This window comes from Dendropsophus ebraccatus, chromosome 10 (assembly GCF_027789765.1).
Source record: "Dendropsophus ebraccatus isolate aDenEbr1 chromosome 10, aDenEbr1.pat, whole genome shotgun sequence".
In the NCBI taxonomy this organism is placed as follows: Eukaryota; Metazoa; Chordata; class Amphibia; order Anura; family Hylidae; genus Dendropsophus; species Dendropsophus ebraccatus.
Window position 1 is genome coordinate 18,955,376 of NC_091463.1, and position 21,493 is coordinate 18,976,868.

Here is a 21,493-nt window from a genome sequence, read left to right on the forward strand (position 1 = left end):
GTAAGAGATATCGGTCCGAGTTAGAGAGTAGAGTGCACTAACACTATGGAGACAGCGATGTTATCTGGAAACAACGGATCTTATTTTAAAATGGGAAATTTAAAGTGACAAAGAGACAGACGTATCTGTATGGAGTCATAGGAAAGAGAGTTGCTTTCGAAAAGGAGACCAGAAAAAAAAAGATCATCTACAAAGAGACTGCGGAGACTGGTGTCTATAGAAAGAGAGAGAGAAAAAAGAGTGACCTGTATAACAGGACAGATGGGGAGAGACATCTGCTGCGTCTGAAATTCATCACCTGTGTCAGAGAGGTATGGAGTGACACCTGTTAGACTGTGAAAGAATGACAAGACCAGAGCGAGGGGGCTGAGAGACTGCAAGATGCGAGAGACCAGGTGAGTGCAACAATGACTGGGGGGGATGGGGGGCAAAATGGGACCAGGAGATTAAGAAGTACCGGGATATAAAAAAAATAGACTTTCTGGAATTAGATGATAAAGTCAGAAACCCTATCAGAGGGATTCAGTCCTTGCTACATGAATAATGGTCCTCAGTATTGGTTGTGGCTGGCAAAGAACGGGAGGGAGAGGAGGGCAACAGACCCAGAGAATCACCTTGAGAAATAGAGAAGACGAGGAGGGGGGAGGGAGGACACCGAACGGAGCAGAAGCAGAGACTTAAAAGACTGTTTCAGGGGAGATAGACTGTGAGAGAGGATCGTGAAAACACCAGACCGTAAGATGTCAGGGACCTTGACGTGTTAGACACTGCAATTATCAAGTCTGGAAGGGCAAGCAGGGTTGGATCTTAGAAAGCGTTGGAGATTACATCTAGCGTGAAGAGGGGACAAACTGGCTGACAGCGAGTAAAGAGCTGAAGAGATGAAGATTTTTTTTCTTCCTTAGCAGGTCCTGGTGAAGACGCAGCACAGACGATCTGGCATACAGAAGTGCCTCATGGGACCATTAAAGTTGCCCAGATGTACGATACCCTGACACTATCTGCAGCCATTGGGCAATGAATTCAGAGTCAGGTACTCTTCACCCCTCACCGAGGGGCTCCATACACCAGTCTCTAACAGGGTCCATCCATTCCTCATCATCTGGCTCGATTTGTTCAGGGGATATCGGACGTGTCCTTTCTTCCAATGTTCGTAGACTGCACGGAGCTCTGAACCGTCTTCTGAGCGACCCCGAGCGGGAACAGCTTTTGCACTGTTTGAGACTTTACCACTCTCGAAGAAATGTATTTGACCTGGTGAGGACATTGCGCCTTATTCTGCGCCCCCAGGACCAGAGGCAACTTTTCCCCATGCTTCGTCTTGTTATCCCCCGGTCCGACCAGCTACTCTTTGACCAGTATACTTCGGAGGGGCTGTATATAAAGGACCTGATCCCAGGCTCTTCCGGATTTGGTGACATCTTATCCGATAGAGTTGCGGCATTTAGCACCCCAATTTCGGGGACAGCTCCAGCCTTCACCTCCCCAGTACCAGGAACAAATTCTGCTTTTAATATCCCGGTAACAGGGACTGCTCCCTCTTTTAGCAATCCAAGACAAGGGACAGCTCCTGTGTTTAGTCCCTCAGTACCAGGGACAGCTCCTGCGTTTAGTCCCTCAGTACCAGGGACAGCTCCTGCGTTTAGTCCCTCAGTACCAGGGACAGCTCCTGCGTTTCGTCCCTCAGTACCAGGGACAGCTCCTGCGTTTCGTCCCTCAGTACCAGGGACAGCTCCTGCCTTCAACAATCAGTCACATAGTCCTAGTTTGGTCGCTGGCGCTTCATATCCAGGAGCAACTTCGGGGGGTTTTGGCCACCAAGGCACCACAGTTGCCAACACCAAACCTGATGTACGACAGGTGATACTGAAACGAAGCAAAAACCAAGACGGTCTCGGCTTCAGCATCCGTGGTGGCGTGGAACATGGCATTGGTATTTACGTGTCGCTGGTTGAACCTGGTTCTTTGGCGGAAGCTGAAGGACTGAGAGTTGGGGACCAGATTATAAAGGCGAATGGGCGATCACTTGACAGAGTCACCCACAGTGAGGCAGTAAAGGTAAGCTCCTTATGCCTATATATCTAGATGAAGATGGAGGACACTCCATCATTCCATCATTGTAACCAACGTGTGGTGCCAGGCGGATGGGTGTGCAGGACTCTGCTGCGTCATGTATTGTGAGAGGCAGGAAACCGACATGACATGATGTACTGTAATATCCAATGCAGTCACATAGTCTATAGCTATACAGGTAAAAGCCATTGAAACTCTGCCGAGATTACGAATTACCTTCTAGTTATCCCTGAACCGCATCGCATTAATGAGACAGCTGAGATGCCACTTGTTTCACAACAATGACAAAACATTTGTGGATATCTCTGTAAATGATGGCTGTATAAGCCTGAGCATGTGCGGCGCAGGAGACTGCTTCCGGAGGCTGCCAACAAAAAATACACCTAAAAACTATCAATACAGATGCATGTATTACAGATTCCTATGTAACCGAACAGGAACTATGTTTGTACTTACTGTACTATAATGACCCCCAGGAAGTGCAGACCGAGGGTCAAAAAAGAGCAGCTAATATGCAACCCCCAACCCTTGGCGTACCCTCTTAGTAAGTCAGAGTTAGCTTCATTTCGGTCACCATCTTGAATAATTACATCTTCTAATGATCACTTTTATATGATGTCAGCGGTATGACTAGTTACTATGTGTAAGAAAGAACTGTACAGTAATTCTAAGTATGCAATGACTTGGGGTGTCCCTGTATCCTATAGGTCTCTAAATATGAAATTTACGGTACTGCATATTTACACTTATGTATATATAGCTGGGGGTGGGTTAAAAAGCAACCAATACTCACCTCTGCCGGTTCCCCACAGCTGCCTCAGTCATCACCTCTACTTCCTTTCTCCTGATGAAGTGTTGTCTCCGCAGGAACTTCCCCCACTCAGCCAATCACTGGCCACAGCAGTGTCCCACCTCAGCCACTGATTGGCTGAGTCGGCACTGTTTGCACATCATTGAGGAAGTAGCAGTGAAGACCAAGGTCTGGGAGCATCCTTGTGGAAGTGGAGGACAGGTGAGTATAGGTTGTTTTTAACCCACCTCAATGTTGGTTTACTTATTTGAAGTTTATAATTATTCTATTTCTGTATTCATTGTACTGACTGCATGGAGAGGCTGTAGTGCTTATGTGTATGCACAGCAGCCATTCTGAACAAGTTATAGTGTGAAAGGACAGAGGGTGGATAATTGATTCCCATTATAATATTGCAGCTAATCTGGATTTACATAGAAGATGCCCAACAATGAAGAAAATAAGTAGCAGGTAGTGACTGACACATAGTAGTAGTGACTGTCAACCTTTAAAGGGGTTATCCAGGATTAGAAAAAGCACATCTACTTTCTTGCAGAACAGTGCCACCTCTGTCCTCAGGTTGTGTGTGGTATTACAATCCAGAAGTATTCACTTCAATGGAACTATGCTAAAAAAACACATCCAACCTAGTACAGTGATGCCTTGGATTACGAGAATAATTCGTTCCAGGACCGTGCTTCTAATCCAAATCCACTCTTAAGCCAAAGCAACTTATCCCATAAGAAATCACTGATATGCAGACAATTGGTTCCATGTTCCAAAAATAATGATTTTTTATTTTGAATAACATGTAAAACAGATGAAACAAACAATGAGAAACAGCTGAATATGTGATATTATAAGTTACTGTTCAGTATAGCAATCAGCATGTGGAGTATAATGTATAGTGACTGCATAAACCTGATAACACAGCAGCAGTTTGTAGATAGAGGATGGAACTTCAGATCCCCACAATGCAGTAGCGTAGTACAACAGGTAAGAATAGAGAATCAGGGCTGCTGTCAGAGGTCTGTGTGGTCACATGACAGCAATGGGGAAGGGGTGTGTGTTCAACATGTGAGGAATCAGGAAGTGAGAATACAGAGCTGTGCAGGAGGACAGTGACAGAGACTTCTCTATACAGCAGTGTGAATGGCTGAGTGTAAGTGCAGGCACATTATAGCAGCAGTGTGTACAGCTGAGTGTAAGTGCAGGCACATTATAGCAGCAGTGTGTATAGGTGAGTGTAAGTGCAGGCATATTATAGCAGCAGTGTGTATAGCTGAGTGTAAGTGCAGGCACATTATAGCAGCAGTGTGTATAGCTGAGTGTGAGTGTAAGCACATTATAACAGCAGTGTGTATAGCTGAGTGTTAGTGCAGGCACATTATAGCAGCAGTGTGTATAGCTGAGTGTTAGTGCAAGCACATTATAACAGCAGTGTGTATAGCTGAGTGTTAGTGCAGGCACATAATAGCAGCAGTGTGTATAGCTGAGTGTAAGTGCAGGCACATTATAGCAGCAGTGTGTATAGCCAGGTGTAAGTGCAGGCACAAAATAGCAGCTGTGTGTATAGCTGAGTGTGAGTGCAGGCACATTATAGCAGCAGTGTGTATAGCTGAGTGTAAGTGCAGGCACATTATAGCAGCAGTGTGTATAGCTGTGTGTAAGTGCAGTCACATTATAGCAGGAATGGAGAGGATGGGAAACACAAGGGCTGACAGAGACTGCAGGGAGTATAAAAGAATGAGCAGGGCAGATGTGGGCACAGTATAGCAGCACTCTCTGTCCGGGGAGAGAGGGGTTACAGCTATGGAGAGATTACCTCCACAGTCCTGTCCCATGATGGACACCCCAGCCTGAAGTGGATCTGCTATGATTTGGAAGGTGAGGGAGACTTCCTGGGTCAGAGTACAGGGTTGTAGACCACTCTGTGCAGACCATGTCCCTCCCCCACTCCCCCTCCCACCCAGTACAGGGAGCTCTTAAACCAAAACAATGCTCTTAAACCAAGTTACAATTTTGGAAAACTGTGAGCTCTTCTTGCAAACCGCTCTTAGGGTGCATTCACTGCATGCTGTGTTCAGTTATTTAGATCAAATCTGCTGCAGAAAATTCGCTGCAATAAGGTGTGTGTAAAGCTACCCTTAATCCAAGTTACTCTTAAACCAAGGTACCACTGTAGTTGGTGTTGGAAGGCAAGTTAGCAAACCCTCTTCTGGACTATTCTGAGACTAAGACAGATGTAGAGATGTAAATATGAATATGTTTTTGTCTAGCAGCCATCTTTGTAAAGTGAACACTTTACAATTATCGTTATCAGGCTTCAATATTAAACACTAATAAATGTGATCCTTAAAGGGGTACTCCAGAGAAACAAAAATGTTTTTAAATCAACTAGAGTCAGAAAGTTATACAGATTAGTAAATTACTTTTATTTAAAAATCTCAAGCCTTCAAGTACTTATAAGCTGCTGTATGTCCTGCAGGATGTGGTATATTGTTTCCAGTCTGACACACTGCTCTCTGGTGCCACCTCTGTCCGTGACAGGAACTGTCCAGAGCAGGAGAGGTTTTCTATGGGGATTTGCTACTGCTCTGAACAGTTCCTGACATGGACAGAGGTGGCAGCAGAGAGCACTGAGTCAGACTGGAAAGAATACACCACTTCCTGTAGGACATACAGCAGCTGATAAGTACTGGAAGGCTTGAGATTTTTAAATAGAAGTAATTTACAAATGTATATAACTTTCTGGCAACAGTTGATTTAAACACAATTTATTTTCTAACTAAACTAGCAAATATTTGTTCTGTTCATTGCTTGTATTGAGGCCATTGAGTAAACATCCACAGTGCAGGGAGAAAACAGTGATCTGTGTCTTAATGACTTCTCCAAAAGATAATTGGCCAAAAAAACATTTTAGTTAAGGAGATGAGATAACACTAGAGAATTTTTTTTTATGGTTCTGTAATTTCAAGGGGAAACATATCGCGGAAGGCGGCTGTCTTGTAACATAAACAGCCGCTAATAATTATCATGATCATTATTAGCGACCGTCTGTTCTTACCAGACAGCCGCGTTTGCCTGATATGTTCCCGAAAAGAGTCATTTGCTGATAAAGTGTTAGTTAGTGATTGGGATATAGAAACATCCACATAACACAGAGCAGTTAAGAAACAGCATCGCTTTTACGGTGTGTTTTTCTATGCAGTTTATCCTATTATGTTCAATGGGAAAAAAAAGAAAAAATTGCAGGAAACACCATATGTTAAAAGAACCATCACATTGTTACTAGGATAGAATCTCCATAAAAGAGTTTCTAAGAAGGCTTCTTAGAACGATTTGATTAAGAAGCAGATCCATTATTAGGACATGTGAATGGAACAGTATAATAACAAATAGGAGAACAGAAGGACGTCACAAACATCTCCAGATGGAATACAGATCTTCCACAGAGACTATGACCCAGGGTAGTAACTGCGTGGGATACCGATGCAGGGCTCTAACGGGAATGAATCAAGACCATTACAGTAACTCAGGATTTATGTACAGGAATCCCGGCATGTGAGGCTTGTGACGGCCATCATAGGTAATGGATTGCAGTTATAGTTAGAAAGCATTGTATAGCTATTATCAGATACATACTGGTTTTTGCTCACTTTTTGCTGGTAATATTGCAGTGTATAGTACTATGGCATTAGAGCACTTTATACCATTGTGTCATGTTTATGCTTGTACACTATGTGGGTGGGGGAGTCAACAAACGTTATGGTGGCCCTGTTTCAGTCAGCTGGTTGGAGGATGTTCATACAGTTTTTTTTAAAGGGGTACTCCGTCGAAAATCTTTTTCTTACAAATCAACTGGTGTCAGAAAGTTATATAGATTTGTAATTTACTTCTATTTAAAAATCTCAAGTCTTCCACTACATATCAGCTGCTGTATGTCCTGCAGGAAGTGGTGTATTCTCTTCAGTCTGACACAGTGCTCTGTGCTGCCCCCTATGTCCATGTCAGGAACTGTGCAGACTAGTAGCAAATCCCCTTAGAAAACCTCTCCTGCTCTGGACAGTTCCTGTCAGAGACAGAGGTGGCAGCAGCGAGCGCTGTGTCAGACTGGAGAAAATACACCACTTCCTGCAGGGAATACATCAGCTGATAAGTACTGGAAGACTTGAGATTTTTACATAGAAGTAAATTAAAAATCTATATAACGTTTAAAAGAAAAAGATTTTCGCCGGAGAACCCCTTTAAGGGTCATTTGCACAGGCTGCAGCAAGTCAGTGCATAGAAAAATAGAATAATTCATAGCCTATCCACACAATGGGCTATCAATAGTAGATGAGCATTTGGCACCCCCACCAATCAGCTGTTCAGCGTACTTCAGTGAATAGAGAGCCGGACGCAGTTGGCGCTCTTCCCTGTGTAGCGGTGGCAAAGGTGTACTGCAGCCTATTTACTTCAATGGGAGATAAAACCACTCACCATAAGCCTTTATGGATGCTCTGCGGTCTACTCTCCCTCTCTATAGACTTATATGGGCAGCATGTAACCTGCTCTCTCAGTAAATTAATATTTCTCTCCTCTGTCAAGATGGAGCCGTTTTTAAAAGTGAGCGATAAGATGGGGGAGCAGGAAAGGAAATAGCCTGACTTGGGAAGAAAGAATTAGTTTCATGCATGTCCCTAATTTCTTCCAGAGGCATACAAGGGTAGACAGATACAGAGTACGTGTCCTTGTGATATATAATGTATGCCATGACGAAGGGTTAGATTTACCCGAAACGCTTTGGCTTATTTGTACATGTGGATTGTGACCTTAAAATAAAGAAGATTATATTGGATGTCATCTTGTGGCTGGATCCATTTCTTCATTGGAGCCCAAGGAGGTTCCATATACAGCGGTGGAGCTCAAGCTAAGATGAAAATACAATTTAAAAGGGAACGCCGCTAAAAAAAAAAAATATTTTAAATCAACTGGTGTCAGAAAATTATATAGATGTATAATTCACTGCTATTTAAAAATCTCAAGTCTACCAGTACTTATCAGCTGCTGTATGTCCTGCGGGAAGTGGTGTATTCTTTCCAGTCTGACACAGTGCTCTCTGCTGCCACCTCTGTCCGTGTCAGGAACTGTCCAGAGCAGAAAAAGGGGGATTTTTTGGCTCCTTCAGGCACTTCCTGACATGGACAGAGGTGGAAGCAGAGAGCACTGTGTCAGACTGGAAAGAATACACCACTTCCTGCGGGACATACAGCAGCTGATAAGTACTTTCAGTAATTTTCTGAAACCAGTTGATTTGAAATTTTTTTTTTTTTTTTTTTTACCCCTTTAAGATGTCATTGCTCTTAATATAAAGATAAGGAAACCCTCACAGTGCACTATACCACCGAAAAGTACAGTCCTCTTACTGGTGACTACTATAATATATGGCGATTTAAGCTTTTTATTAAATTACTGTAAATTACGCATTTTATCTCTTTCCCTGGAGCCTTATTATCCTAGAAATAATGCATTTAACTTGCATAACTTTTACATGACAGCGGCAAATAGGCAAACACAATATTAATTAAAATATGTTCCATTAATCCCAAAACCTGCTTTATATCTGGGCACAATGCCAGGAGATGTTAATAATTGGTGCTCCTCTACTACTTATCACAGATAAGACGTCGCAGAAATGACTGAGCACCTAATTAAGGGTGGCACGTTTTACAGCATTGTAGTCAAGCGTATGCCCGCTCCCTCGCCTACCTGATTCCTCATTTTATCCTTTGATTCGGTATGATTGAAATATTTATACCACGGGATACAATTAGGGGACGTTGCTGATATAGTCACATATTCATTTCTTTATTATATGTGCCTGAGTGCTTGTACTCATCTAGGGTGTATATACTAAAGGGCAGGGATGGGGAACCTTTGGCCCTCCAGTTGTTACACAACCACAATTCCCATCATGCCTTGAAAGACAAAGCTTTAGTTTTAAAGGGAATCTGTCACTAGTTGGATGATACCTTAAATAAGGGCAGCATAAACTAGTGACAGAAATGCTAAACAGATCGGTGTATTACTTACATCATTCTATTCAGCCGTTCTTCTAATATGCAGGAGAATAGGATTCTTGCCACACCCCTCCCCCCGCCCTCCAGCTGCTGATTGACAGCTAACGGCCTATCAGCATGAATAGGTAACTGTCAATCAGCAGCTGGTGGGCAGAGTTTTCTGCGTCTCATGAATATCCAGGACTACTGAGCACATGCACATAATGTAGAGCACTCCTTATTGTCTATGTTATTCAGGAGGATATCTCTGGATCAGCTGCACAGAACAATGTAAGTGATACATGGTTCAATTCAGTTTCTCTGTCACTAGTTTATACTACCCTTAGAAAGGACGGTATACACCTACTGACAGAGTCTCTTTAAGGAATTGTAGTTTTTAGAGGAAGCTGTCCACCGGCAAGGGTTCCTTTCCATAGCAAACTTAAAGATCTTTCTGGCCATAGTCTGTAGGAGAACTGGAGACCAGCACGCGTCCTCTCATTGTCCAGATCATTGGTATCCCAGCAGTCACTTGGGGACAGGGGATAGATAAGTATAATGAGCTGGAATAGCCCCTTTGTGTTATACTTTGGTGCTAAGGGGCCTTGCAGATAAAGGTGACGGCTCCATGTGCTCTGGTTCATGCCCCAGACACAGCAGAATTGCCTGATGCTATGTGTTTGCTCCTTCTTGGCGTGACCTACACGCTGTAATCACATTACCGAGACGATCTGTAGAAAGAGACTGCGGTGATAAGATGCTGCGTACAAACCAGCTGCGCACACACGTCTGCAGCCAACGTCGGGCGTGTGTAGAAGGATGCTGGAGAAAACATATTCATGTCACCATGCTGGGGGTTATTGTTACTGACAAGATCCACATTTCTCTGTCAACTTCAAGTGCATTGTGATCCGACCAGCGTCCCATATGTCACATATAATCCACATATCACTAACACATCATGGGGATGGGAATATAGATTAGGTGTCCATAGTGAGACTGAATATAGATTAGGTGTCCATAGTGAGACTGAATATAGATTAGGTGTCCATAGTGAGACTGAATATAGATTAGGTGTCCATAGTGAGACTGAATATAGATTAGGTGTCCATAGTGAGACTGAATATAGATTAGGTGTCCATAGTGAGACTGAATATAGAATAGATGTCCATAGTGAGACTGAATATAGATTAGATGTCCATAGTGAGACTGAATATAGATTAGGTGTCCATAGTGAGACTGAATATAGATTAGGTGTCCATAGTGAGACTGAATATAGATTAGGTGTCCATAGTGAGACTGAATATAGATTAGGTGTCTATACTGATCCAGAACATATATTAGACATTCATATTGATAAAGAATATATATTAGATGTCCATAATGCCGACTCCAGGTTTTTGCAGGCCCTTGGTTGAGCCTCAGCGGGCCCCTCACCCATTCACACACTATGCACCCATCATCCACACACTATGCACCCATCATCCACACACTATGCATACCTCCCAACTTTTGGAAAGAGCAAAGAGGGACATGTGCGCCGCGGTCCCCATAGCCACGCCCCATAGCGACCCTCCATAGCCATGCCCCCATAGCGACCCTCCATAGCCACTCCCCTACAGTTACCACATCCTGCTGACTGAATAGTGCCCTATACAGTATCCAATCCCCCATATAGTGCCCCACATAGTATCCAATCCCCCATATAGTGCCACACATAGTATCCCATCCCCCATTATAGTGCCCCACATAGTATCCAATCCCCCATATAGTGCCCCACATAGTATCCCATCCCCCATTATAGTGCCCCACATAGTATCCAATCCCCCATATAGTGCCACACATAGTATCCAATCCCCCATATAGTGCCCCACATAGTAGCCAATCCCCATATAGTGCCCAACATAGTAGCCAATCCCCATATAGTGCCCACATAGTAGCCAATCCCCCATATAGTGCCCCACATAGTATACAATGCTCCATATAGTGCCCCACATAGTATCCAATGCCCCATATAATGCCCTACATAGTAGCCAATGCCCCCATTATAGTGCCCCACATAGTATCCAATCCCCCATTATAGTGCCACACATAGTATCCAATCCCCCATATAGTGCCACACATAGTATCCAATCCCCCATATAGTGCCCCACATAGTAGCCAATCCCCATATAGTGCCCAACATAGTAGCCAATCCCCATATAGTGCCCACATAGTAGCCAATCCCCCATATAGTGCCCCACATAGTATACAATGCTCCATATAGTGCCCCACATAGTATCCAATGCCCCATATAATGCCCTACATAGTAGCCAATGCCCCCATTATAGTGCCCCACATAGTATCCAATCCCCCATATAGTGCCCCACATAGTATCCCATCCCCCATTATAGTGCCCCACATAGTATCCAATCCCCTATTATAGTGCCACACATAGTATCCAATCCCCCATATAGTGCCACACATAGTATCCAATCCCCCATATAGTGCCCCACATAGTAGCCAATCCCCATATAGTGCCCAACATAGTAGCCAATCCCCATATAGTTCCCACATAGTAGCCAATCCCCCATATAGTGCCCCACATAGTATACAATGCTCCATATAGTGCCCCACATAGTATCCAATGCCCCATATAATGCCCTACATAGTAGCCAATGCCCCCATATAGTGCCCCACATAGTAGCCAATGCCCCCATATAGTGCCCCACATAGTAGCCAATCCCCATATAGTGCCCCACACAGTAGCCTATGCCCCCATATAGTGCCCTACATAGTAGCCAATGCCCCCATATAGTGCCCTACATAGTAGCCAATGCCCCCATATAGTGCCCTACATAGTAGCCTATGCCCCCATATAGTGCCCCACATAGTAGTCAATCCCCATATAGTGCCCCACATAGTAGCCAATGTCCCCATATAGTGCCCCACAGCCCCACATAGTAGCCAATCCCCCCATATAGTGCCCACATAGTAGCCAATCCCCCATATAGAGCCTCACATAGTAGCCAATCCCCCCATATAGTGCCCCACATAGTATCCAATTCCCCATATAGTGCCCCACATAGTAGCCAATGCCCCCATAGTGCCCCACATAGTAGCCAATCCCCATATAGTGCCCACACAGTAGCCAATCCCCCATATAGTGCCCCACATAGTATCCAATGCCCCCATATAGTGCCCCACATAGTATCCAATGCCCCCATATAGTGCCCCACATAGTAGCCAATCCCCATATAGTTCCCCACATAGTAGCCAATCCCCATATAGTGCCCCACATATCCAATCCCCCATATAGTGCCCCACATATTATCCAATCCCCCATATAGTGTCCCACATAGTATCCAATCCCCCATATAGTGCCCCACATAGTAGCCAATGCCCCCATATAGCGCCCCACATATTATCCAATCCCCCATATAGTGCCCCACATAGTAGCCAACCCCCATATAGCGCCCCACATAGTAGCCAATGCCCCCATATATGCCCCACATAGTAGCCAATGCCCCCATATAGTGCCCCACATAGTAGCCAATGCCCCCATATAGTGCCCCACATAGTAGCCAATCCCCCCACATAGTAGCCAACCCCCCATATAGCGCCCCACATAGTAGCCAACCCCCCATATAGCGCCCCACATAGTAGCCAATCCCCCATTAGTGTGGCCCGACTAAAAAAACAACCAGTAACTCACCTGTCCGCCGGTCCCAGCAGCTCCTCTCCCGGCAGAGCGCGCACTCCCGTCATCCTCCGGGGCGGGCAGCGGGGTACAGAGACACTGACTGTACCGGAAGTGACCTGCAGCCTCTATATGAATCACTTCCGGTACAGTCAGTGTCTCTGTTCCCCTGCTGCCCGCCCCGGAGGATGACGGCAGTGCGCGCTCTGCCGGGAGAGGAGCTGCAGGGACCGGAGGACAGGTGAGTTACTGGTTTATTGTTTTTTCGGTGGGGCCACATATAAAGCGGGACACGGGGGGCCGTTCCGGGACCACGGGACAGCACCCAGAAAACGGGACTGTCCCGCGGAAACCGGGACAGTTGGGAGGTATGCACTATGCACAATCACTTGAGACACCACTAACATAGACAAACACACATTACTGACACTGACTGACTGACACACACATTACTGACACACACTTACAGATACATTACTGACACACACACACACATTACTGACAAAGAGACCCCCTTACTCCGACACTGACGCTGCCACTTACTGACATCAACACTTACAGACACACACATTACTGACTGACTGACACGCTGCAATTACAGCTCAGTCGTCTTCCTCTTCCTCTCTGTTGGGCCAATCTCCACACTGTACGGTTGAGGACCTGCGGGTCATGTGATCAGGTCCTTCACCCTGTTTCTCTCTGTGCAGGACGCTGACAGGTCCGGCTACTTCTGTGTCTTCTTTTCAGCCCCTCACCCTGCACTACAGTGAGGAGGCTGAACATTAGACCACCGGGCCCCCCTACCTCTCTGGGCCTCGGCACTTACCTGGATAAATGCTGGATGTCCATATTGATACTGAATATAGATTAGCTGCCCATACTGATCCACAATATATATTAGATATCTATATTAATACTGAATATAGATTAGATGTCCATATCAATTTTGAATATATATGAGATACAAATCCAGCCAGGTAATTGGATGGAGGGCTTTATTTAAAGCCGGCTTATGAGAACAGCGGTATCGATAAATCTCCCTCTAGATATCCATACTGATCCTGAATAAATATTAGATGTCCATACTGATCCTGAATAAATATTAGATGTCCATACTGATCCTGTATATACATTAGATATCCATATTAATACCGAATATTAGAGATGAGCGCATTTTGAGTTTGATCGTTTGGCATTTGATTGGTGGCTGAAGAAGAAGGATGTAGCCCTAGGGAGTCTGGGAAAACATGGGCCATAGGCTGGTCTCCTTAGGGCTGCATCCAACTTGTGCCCTCGGCAATCAAATGCCAAATGATTGGACTTATCTCTACTAAATATATATTTGATGTCTATACCGATCCCAAATATATGTTAGATGTCTATATTGATGCTGAATCTAGATTAGATGGCCATACTAATCCTGAGTAGATATTAGATATCCATACTGATCCTGAGTATATATTAGATATCTATACTAATCCTGAGTAGATATTAGATATCCATACTGATCCTGAGTATATATTAGATATCCATACTAATCCTGAGTAGATATTAGATATCCATACTGATCCTGAGTATATATTAGATATCTATACTAATCCTGAGTATATATTAGATATCTATACTAATCCTGAGTATATATTAGATATCCATACTGATCCTCCTGAGTATATATTGGATATCCATGCTGATCCTGAGAATATATTAGATATCCATGCTGATCATGAGTATATATTAGCTATCCATACTAATCCTGAGTATATATTAGATATCCATACTGATCCTGAGTATATATTAGATATCCATACTAATCCTGAGTATATATTAGATATCCATACTGATCCTGAGTATATATTAGATATCCATACTAATCCTGAGTATATATTGGATATCCATGCTGATCCTGAGTAGATATTAGCTATCCATACTAATCCTGAGTATATATTAGATATCCATACTGATCCTGAGTATATATTGGATATCCATGCTGATCCTGAGTAGATATTAGCTATCCATACTAATCCTGAGTATATATTAGATATCCATACTGATCCTGAGTATATATTAGATATCCATACTAATCCTGAGTATATATTAGATATCCATACTGATCCTGAGTATATATTAGATATCCATACTAATCCTGAGTATATATTAGCTATCCATACTAATCCTGAGTAGATATTAGATATCCATACTGATCCTGAGTATATATTAGATATCCATACTAATCCTGAGTAGATATTAGATATCCATGCTGATCCTGCGTATATATTAGCTATCCATACTAATCCTGAGTAGATATTAGATATCCATACTGATCCTGAGTATATATTAGATATCCATACTAATCCTGAGTATGTATTAGATATCCATGCTGATCCTGCGTATATATTAGCTATCCATACTAATTCTGAGTAGATATTAGATATCCATACTGATCCTGAGTATATATTAGATATCCATACTGATCCTGAGTATATATTAGATATCCATGCTGATCCTGCGTATATATTAGCTATCCATACTAATTCTGAGTAGATATTAGATATCTATACTAATCCTGAGTAGATATTAGATATCCATACTGATCCTGAGTATATATTAGATATCCATACTGATCCTGAGTATATATTAGATATCCATGCTGATCCTGCGTATATATTAGCTATCCATACTGATCCTGAGTAGATATTAGATATCCATACTAATCCTGAGTATATATTAGATATCCATACTAATCCTGAGTAGATATTAGATATCCATACTGATCCTGCGTATATATTAGCTATCCATACTAATCCTGAGTAGATATTAGATATCCATACTAATCCTGAGTAGATATTAGATATCCATACTGATCCTGAGTATATATTAGATATCCATACTGATCCTGAGTATATATTAGATATCCATACTGATCCTGAGTATATATTAGATATCCATACTGATCCTGAGTAGATATTAGATATCCATACTGATCCTGAGTAGATATTAGATATCCATACTAATCCTGAGTATATATTAGCTATCCATACTAATCCTGAGTAGATATTAGATATCCATACTGATCCTGAGTATATATTAGATATCCATACTAATCCTGAGTAGATATTAGATATCCATGCTGATCCTGCGTATATATTAGCTATCCATACTAATCCTGAGTAGATATTAGATATCCATACTGATCCTGAGTATATATTAGATATCCATACTAATCCTGAGTATGTATTAGATATCCATGCTGATCCTGCGTATATATTAGCTATCCATACTAATTCTGAGTAGATATTAGATATCCATACTAATCCTGAGTAGATATTAGATATCCATACTGATCCTGAGTATATATTAGATATCCATACTGATCCTGAGTATATATTAGATATCCATGCTGATCCTGCGTATATATTAGCTATCCATACTAATCCTGAGTAGATATTAGATATCCATACTGATCCTGAGTATATATTAGATATCCATACTGATCCTGAGTATATATTAGATATCCATACTGATCCTGAGTATATATTAGATATCCATACTGATCCTGAGTAGATATTAGATATCCATACTGATCCTGAGTAGATATTAGATATCCATACTAATCCTGAGTATATATGTTTATACTGATTGTCATGTCTGCACCAGTTTTAAGCTCGGCACGTCCCTCAGCTCGTGGTGCTCGGTCGCTTATTGTTGGCTTTTTTTGTTATTCATTTATAGCAGTCTGAACACTGGCTTCTTCACTCTGCTCAGGCTTTGTTCATCAGTCACACCTGACTTGCCTCTGTTATGTTACTCTGGTATGTTCGGAGTTACTGTAACTTTGGTTTGCTTATTCTGTGACTGACAGGTCTTCTCCCACTCTGTGTGTGTTGAACTTCTGTATTCTCCTGTGTATCTTCTGGCTTTTCTGACCCTCTGCATTTGTATCCTGACTATCCTCGCTATCCGACTGTTTGCTACATGACCCGATCCGTCCGCCTCTAATTTATTTTACCTCTGTTGTCCTCTGGTTGTGATTTTGGCTTTTCTTCTGACTATTCTCTGGATCTTATTTTTGTCCCTTTACTGCCCACCTATCCTGAACTGTCGACCTTGCCTTATTGTTTTTGTTCAGTGTTACACCTACCCAGTGCAGGGACTGTCGCCCAGTTATCCACTGCTGCCTAGGGCAGATTGTGGTAAGTAGGCAGGAACAAGGGGCAGGTTCCAGGCTAGGGTCCACCTGTCCGTGTCTGCCTTTTTCCTGTGGTCCATAACAGTCCCTATGTCCTGCAGGAAGTGTTGTATTTTTTCAGTGCTCTCTGCTGCCACCTCTGTCCATGTCAGGTACTGTCCAGAGCAGGAGTAAATCCCTGTAGAAAATCTCTTCTGCTCTGGACAGTTCCTGACATGGACAGAGGTGGCAGCAGAGAGCACTATGTCACACTGGAAAGAATACACCACTTCATACAGGACATACAGCAGCTGATAAGTACTGGAAGACTTGAGATTTTAAATAGAATTAAATTACAAATCTATATAACTTTCTAAAACCAGTTGATTCGAAAGAAAAAGATTTTTGCTAGAGTATCCCTTTAGGATCCATTCACTTTCCCAAACTGGAGACAAGAGTGATGCTGTCTCTGGAAGAAAGTGGACAATTTTTTATAACCCTTTAATTTTTAGGAATAAAGACAGATAGGGGATAACTTTTTATTTTGGCATGACCCCTTTAATTTTTTTACTATGATACACTGAGAAAGTCTGACCTCCTAACAGGTTCACATACGGGGGTTTGATGTACTGTATTGTGTTGTAGTGCACTATAACCCCCACCAGGGGCACAACCCATCATCAGTGGCTGGAAAAGAACCATCTAATCTCCACCTATAAAGAGGATTTACCGTAAGCGCTGCCTGGACACTTATCAAGCGTACTCCCGCACAGAGATTTTTGGCAGTCTCTTTAAATATATGAATTAATTTAGAGAATTTACAGGTCTGCCGACACTTTAATATAATACGGAGTATTGATCCAGTTATCAGTTCATTTTCCTGAAAGAGGAGGAGGAAAGATTCATGTCCTATACAGTATTGCAATACATTCATGTGTCTTTATTGTATGGACTGGATTGTGTCAGCCATACTTAGCCATAGCTATGACAACAAGGAGTGAGGGTCACTGCTGGAAAGCACCAGACGCATCATTTGTTTGCAAACAGCAGATAAATCCATTGAATCACAATGGACATCTTCCTGTTATGACGCACTCACTTTCTCTCTCTCCAGCATCTGACCCAGAAAATAATGGCGGCTCCTCCCAGCTATGTCTCCCCTTCTGTACTGTACCCCCTTTACGTTCAATCCATTGCATGAATCAGGGGCATAATTCAGGTACAGGGGGTAAATATGAGGGTAAGGTTGTATGATTCGGATACAGAGGGTGAATATGAGGATGAGGTGGTACAGATAAGGTGGGTGGGGGAGTGAATATGAGGCTCAGGTGGTATGTATCTGGCTTGGGGGGGTGTAAATATGAGGATTAGGTGGCATGAATAAGATGTGGAGGCATGACTATGAGGCTGAGGGGGCATGAGTCTGGCACAGGGGTGAATATAAGGCTGAGCGGTGTCATTCTGGCATAGGGGGTGTGAACATGATTCACGCCTCTTCATTCCCATATCTACACCCCAAGCCAGTTTCACTCCCCTCAGCCTCATGTTGACAACCTTTCTGATTCAGACCTCTTAACTTCATATTTGCAGCCTCCTAATTTACACCCTCAGTCTCATATTTACACCTCCCTCAGACTGATATTCATCTCCCTCAGTCTCATATTCACACTCCCTGAGCCTTATATTTACTCCTCACTTAGCCTCATATTTACTCCCTCTCAGATTGATATTTTCCCCCCAGATTTATATTCGCAGCCCCTAAGACTAACATTCACACCTCCATCAGCCTCATATTCACACTTCCTTCTGTCTCATATTTACACCCCCTCAGCCTCATAGTCACACCTCCCTCAGCCTCATAATAACACCCCCTCAGACTAATATTCACACCTCACTCATCCTCATAGTCACACCTCCCTCAGCCTCATATTCACACCCCCTCAGACTTATATTCACACCTCCTGTGGCTTCATATTCACACCCCTCGTACTGATATTCACACCTACCTCAGCCTCATATTCACACTTCCTTCTGTCTCATATTTACACCCCCTCAGTCTCATATTCACACTTCCCAATCCTCATATTCACACCTCCCTCAGCCTCATATTTACACCCCCTCAGACTGATATTCACACCTCACTCATCCTCTTAGTCACACCTCCCTCAGCCTCATATTCACACCCCCTCAGACTTATATTCACACCTCCTTCGGCTTCATATTCACACCCCTCGTACTGATATTCACACCTCCCTCGGCTTCATATTCACACCCCTCGTACTGATATTCACACCTCCCTCAGCCTCATATTCACACTTCCTTCTGTCTCATATTTACAACCCCTCAGTCTCATATTCACACTTCCCAATCCTCTTATTCACACCTCCCTCAGCCTCATATTTACACCCCCTCAGACTGATACTCACACCTCACTCATCCTCATAGTCACACCTCCCTCATTTTCACACACCCCCAGACTTATATTCACACCTCCCTGAGCCTCATATTTACACCTCCCTCGGCTTCATATTCACACCCCTCATATTGATATTCACCCCCCCCAAGTCTCATATTCACACTCCCTCAGCCTTATATTTACTTCTCACTTAGCCTCATATTTACACCCTCTCAGACTGATATTCTCCCCCCAGATTCATATTCGTACCCCCTTAGACTGACATTCACACCTTCCTCAGCCTCATTTGTATCAGAGTACTGGAGATTACAAAATTATATAAAACCTTTTTTAATACTGACAAGTCCTCTTTAATTTTTTGTAGAACTACTACTGCTTTCTTATAACAATAATGAGGTATCTATTAAAATATAGAACACACTCATCACTTTTGCAAGGCTTGTGTGATTTGACAAGACTTAACATTGAAATCTATACAGGGGAAGACAAGTATTTATTCTGTTTATACTGCGGTCCATGAATCCCGCTCTGTGCTTATCCGCCGTGACATTTCTCATGTGGCGGGAGACATACATTGTGGCTGTAATAGGATGACTGGTGTTTAGGATCCAGAGACGAGTCCCTGTCACATTAATTGGCACGATCGCTCATGAGATTAATCCAGGGCAGGGTGCAGACTGCGTGTCAGTCTTCATGGGGGTGGGTCATTAATCCCTGTGAAATATAGGCCTATGGGGGGACGTTACATGTCATGTTGTATCGGGAAATAGATGTGTGCTATGATTTCATACAAAGCAGTGCAGTCTGAGAGTTAAACATACGACGGGCATGGTAGATCGAGCAGTCAGAAAAATAACCATCACAGTGTCTTCTATCTAGGGAGCCAGCCATATGGGCTGCGACTATGTATCGCATTTATAATGAGCACAGTATCATTGCTCTCGGCACATGAAACAGCCATGGAGGATCATTTAAGATTAATGTAAAGAGATTGCGGCACAATTAACTGAAGCGCTCGGAGTAAACCTTAGGGCTATGTGTTGATTCAGAGTAATGTTGCTTTTCTTGGGTGTGTGCCGATAGCGCTCAGACATCTATTGGAATGAACCAAGCATGCCCTCAATACAGTACTCCCCAGGCTACGGTGGTGCAGCTGTTGCAGAAACTACAACTCCCATCATGCCCTGAGAGCCAGCAACAGCTGGAGAGTTGCTGCTTAGAAGCCGTTGCCTTAATGTATAATCAATTACATCTGAAAATAGGATATACATAATTAATAGTGTGCAATTACTGGGCAATTTTCCTGTCAAATACCATTAGTGCCAACAGGGGGCGAGAATACTTCTAGCTCTATGTCAGGCTGTCTGTTGGAGAATAATTACCAAATGTAGTCTCTTTGGTCTAGCAATGGGTGAAGGTCTGGCTCCTGAGACCCCCAAATGTTGTCTCTTTGGTCTAGCAATGCGTGGGGGTCTGGCTCGTGAGACCCCCAAATGTTGTCTTTTTGGTCTAGCAATGCGTGGGGGTCTGGCTCCTGAGACCCTCAAATGTAGTCTCTTTAGTTTAGCAATGGTGGCGGTCTGGCTCCTGAGACCGCCCAAATGTAGTCTCTTTGGTCCAGCAATGGATGGGGGTCTGGATCCTGAGACCCCCAAATGTAGTCTCTTTGGTCTAGCAATGGGTTGGGGTCTGGCTCCTGAGACCCCTCTTTGGTCTAGCAATGGGTGGGGGTCTTGCTCCTAAGATCCCCAAATGTAGTCTCTTCGGTCTAGCAATGGTTGGGGGTTGGGGGGGGGGGGAATAAAAAAGCGCTGTTTTTTAAGTCCTGGATAACGTCTTTAACTAGAATGGAAAAGACTCAATAAAAGTGAATGTGCCTGGTGTTTTTATGTCTGACTTCTTTGGCCTCGATTTGTCCCCTGCGTGGACATCTCAGCATCACTATACCACAACAATGACTACAAAACTATGGCTGCAATCTTAAATTAAAGCTGTTTTCCCACTATAGTGCGACGGTACTTTTCTATGCTGTTACATGCTGGCGGGAGTCTGGCAGCCGGGACTCCCACTGATGCTTGAAAATGAAGGGTCTGCAGCGTTAGATAAGCTTTGCGGCTTCCTCAGTGCTACTCTGCACAGAGACTCCAGACTCTCTGCTGTGCAGGGTACTTCAGTACAACCCACTCACTTCAATGGGGCCGTATTGCAATTCCTTGCACAGTGGTTGACCAGAAGCATCACTGCGAATGAGAGAAGCTGAAGAGACCTTTGTGGCTTTGTTCTCGGCATCATCTGTTATCCCAGAGGTTGATCCCCCACCGATCAGGCT

At 43.4% G+C, this 21,493-nt stretch overlaps 1 protein-coding gene across 1 annotated transcript in view; it reads left to right on the forward strand.

The window, feature by feature from the left end:
* The first annotated feature begins 323 nt into the window (after nucleotides 1–323).
* WHRN (whirlin) overlaps nucleotides 324–21,493 on the forward strand; it is a 105,241-nt gene continuing 84,071 nt past the window's right edge. Inside the window, exons 1-3 of the mRNA XM_069943394.1 lie at nucleotides 324–395; nucleotides 906–1,620; nucleotides 1,753–2,058. Coding sequence (XP_069799495.1) covers nucleotides 1,018–1,620; nucleotides 1,753–2,058 — 909 coding nt within the window. The 5' untranslated portion in view covers nucleotides 324–395; nucleotides 906–1,017. The remainder of the gene's footprint in view (nucleotides 396–905; nucleotides 1,621–1,752; nucleotides 2,059–21,493) is intronic.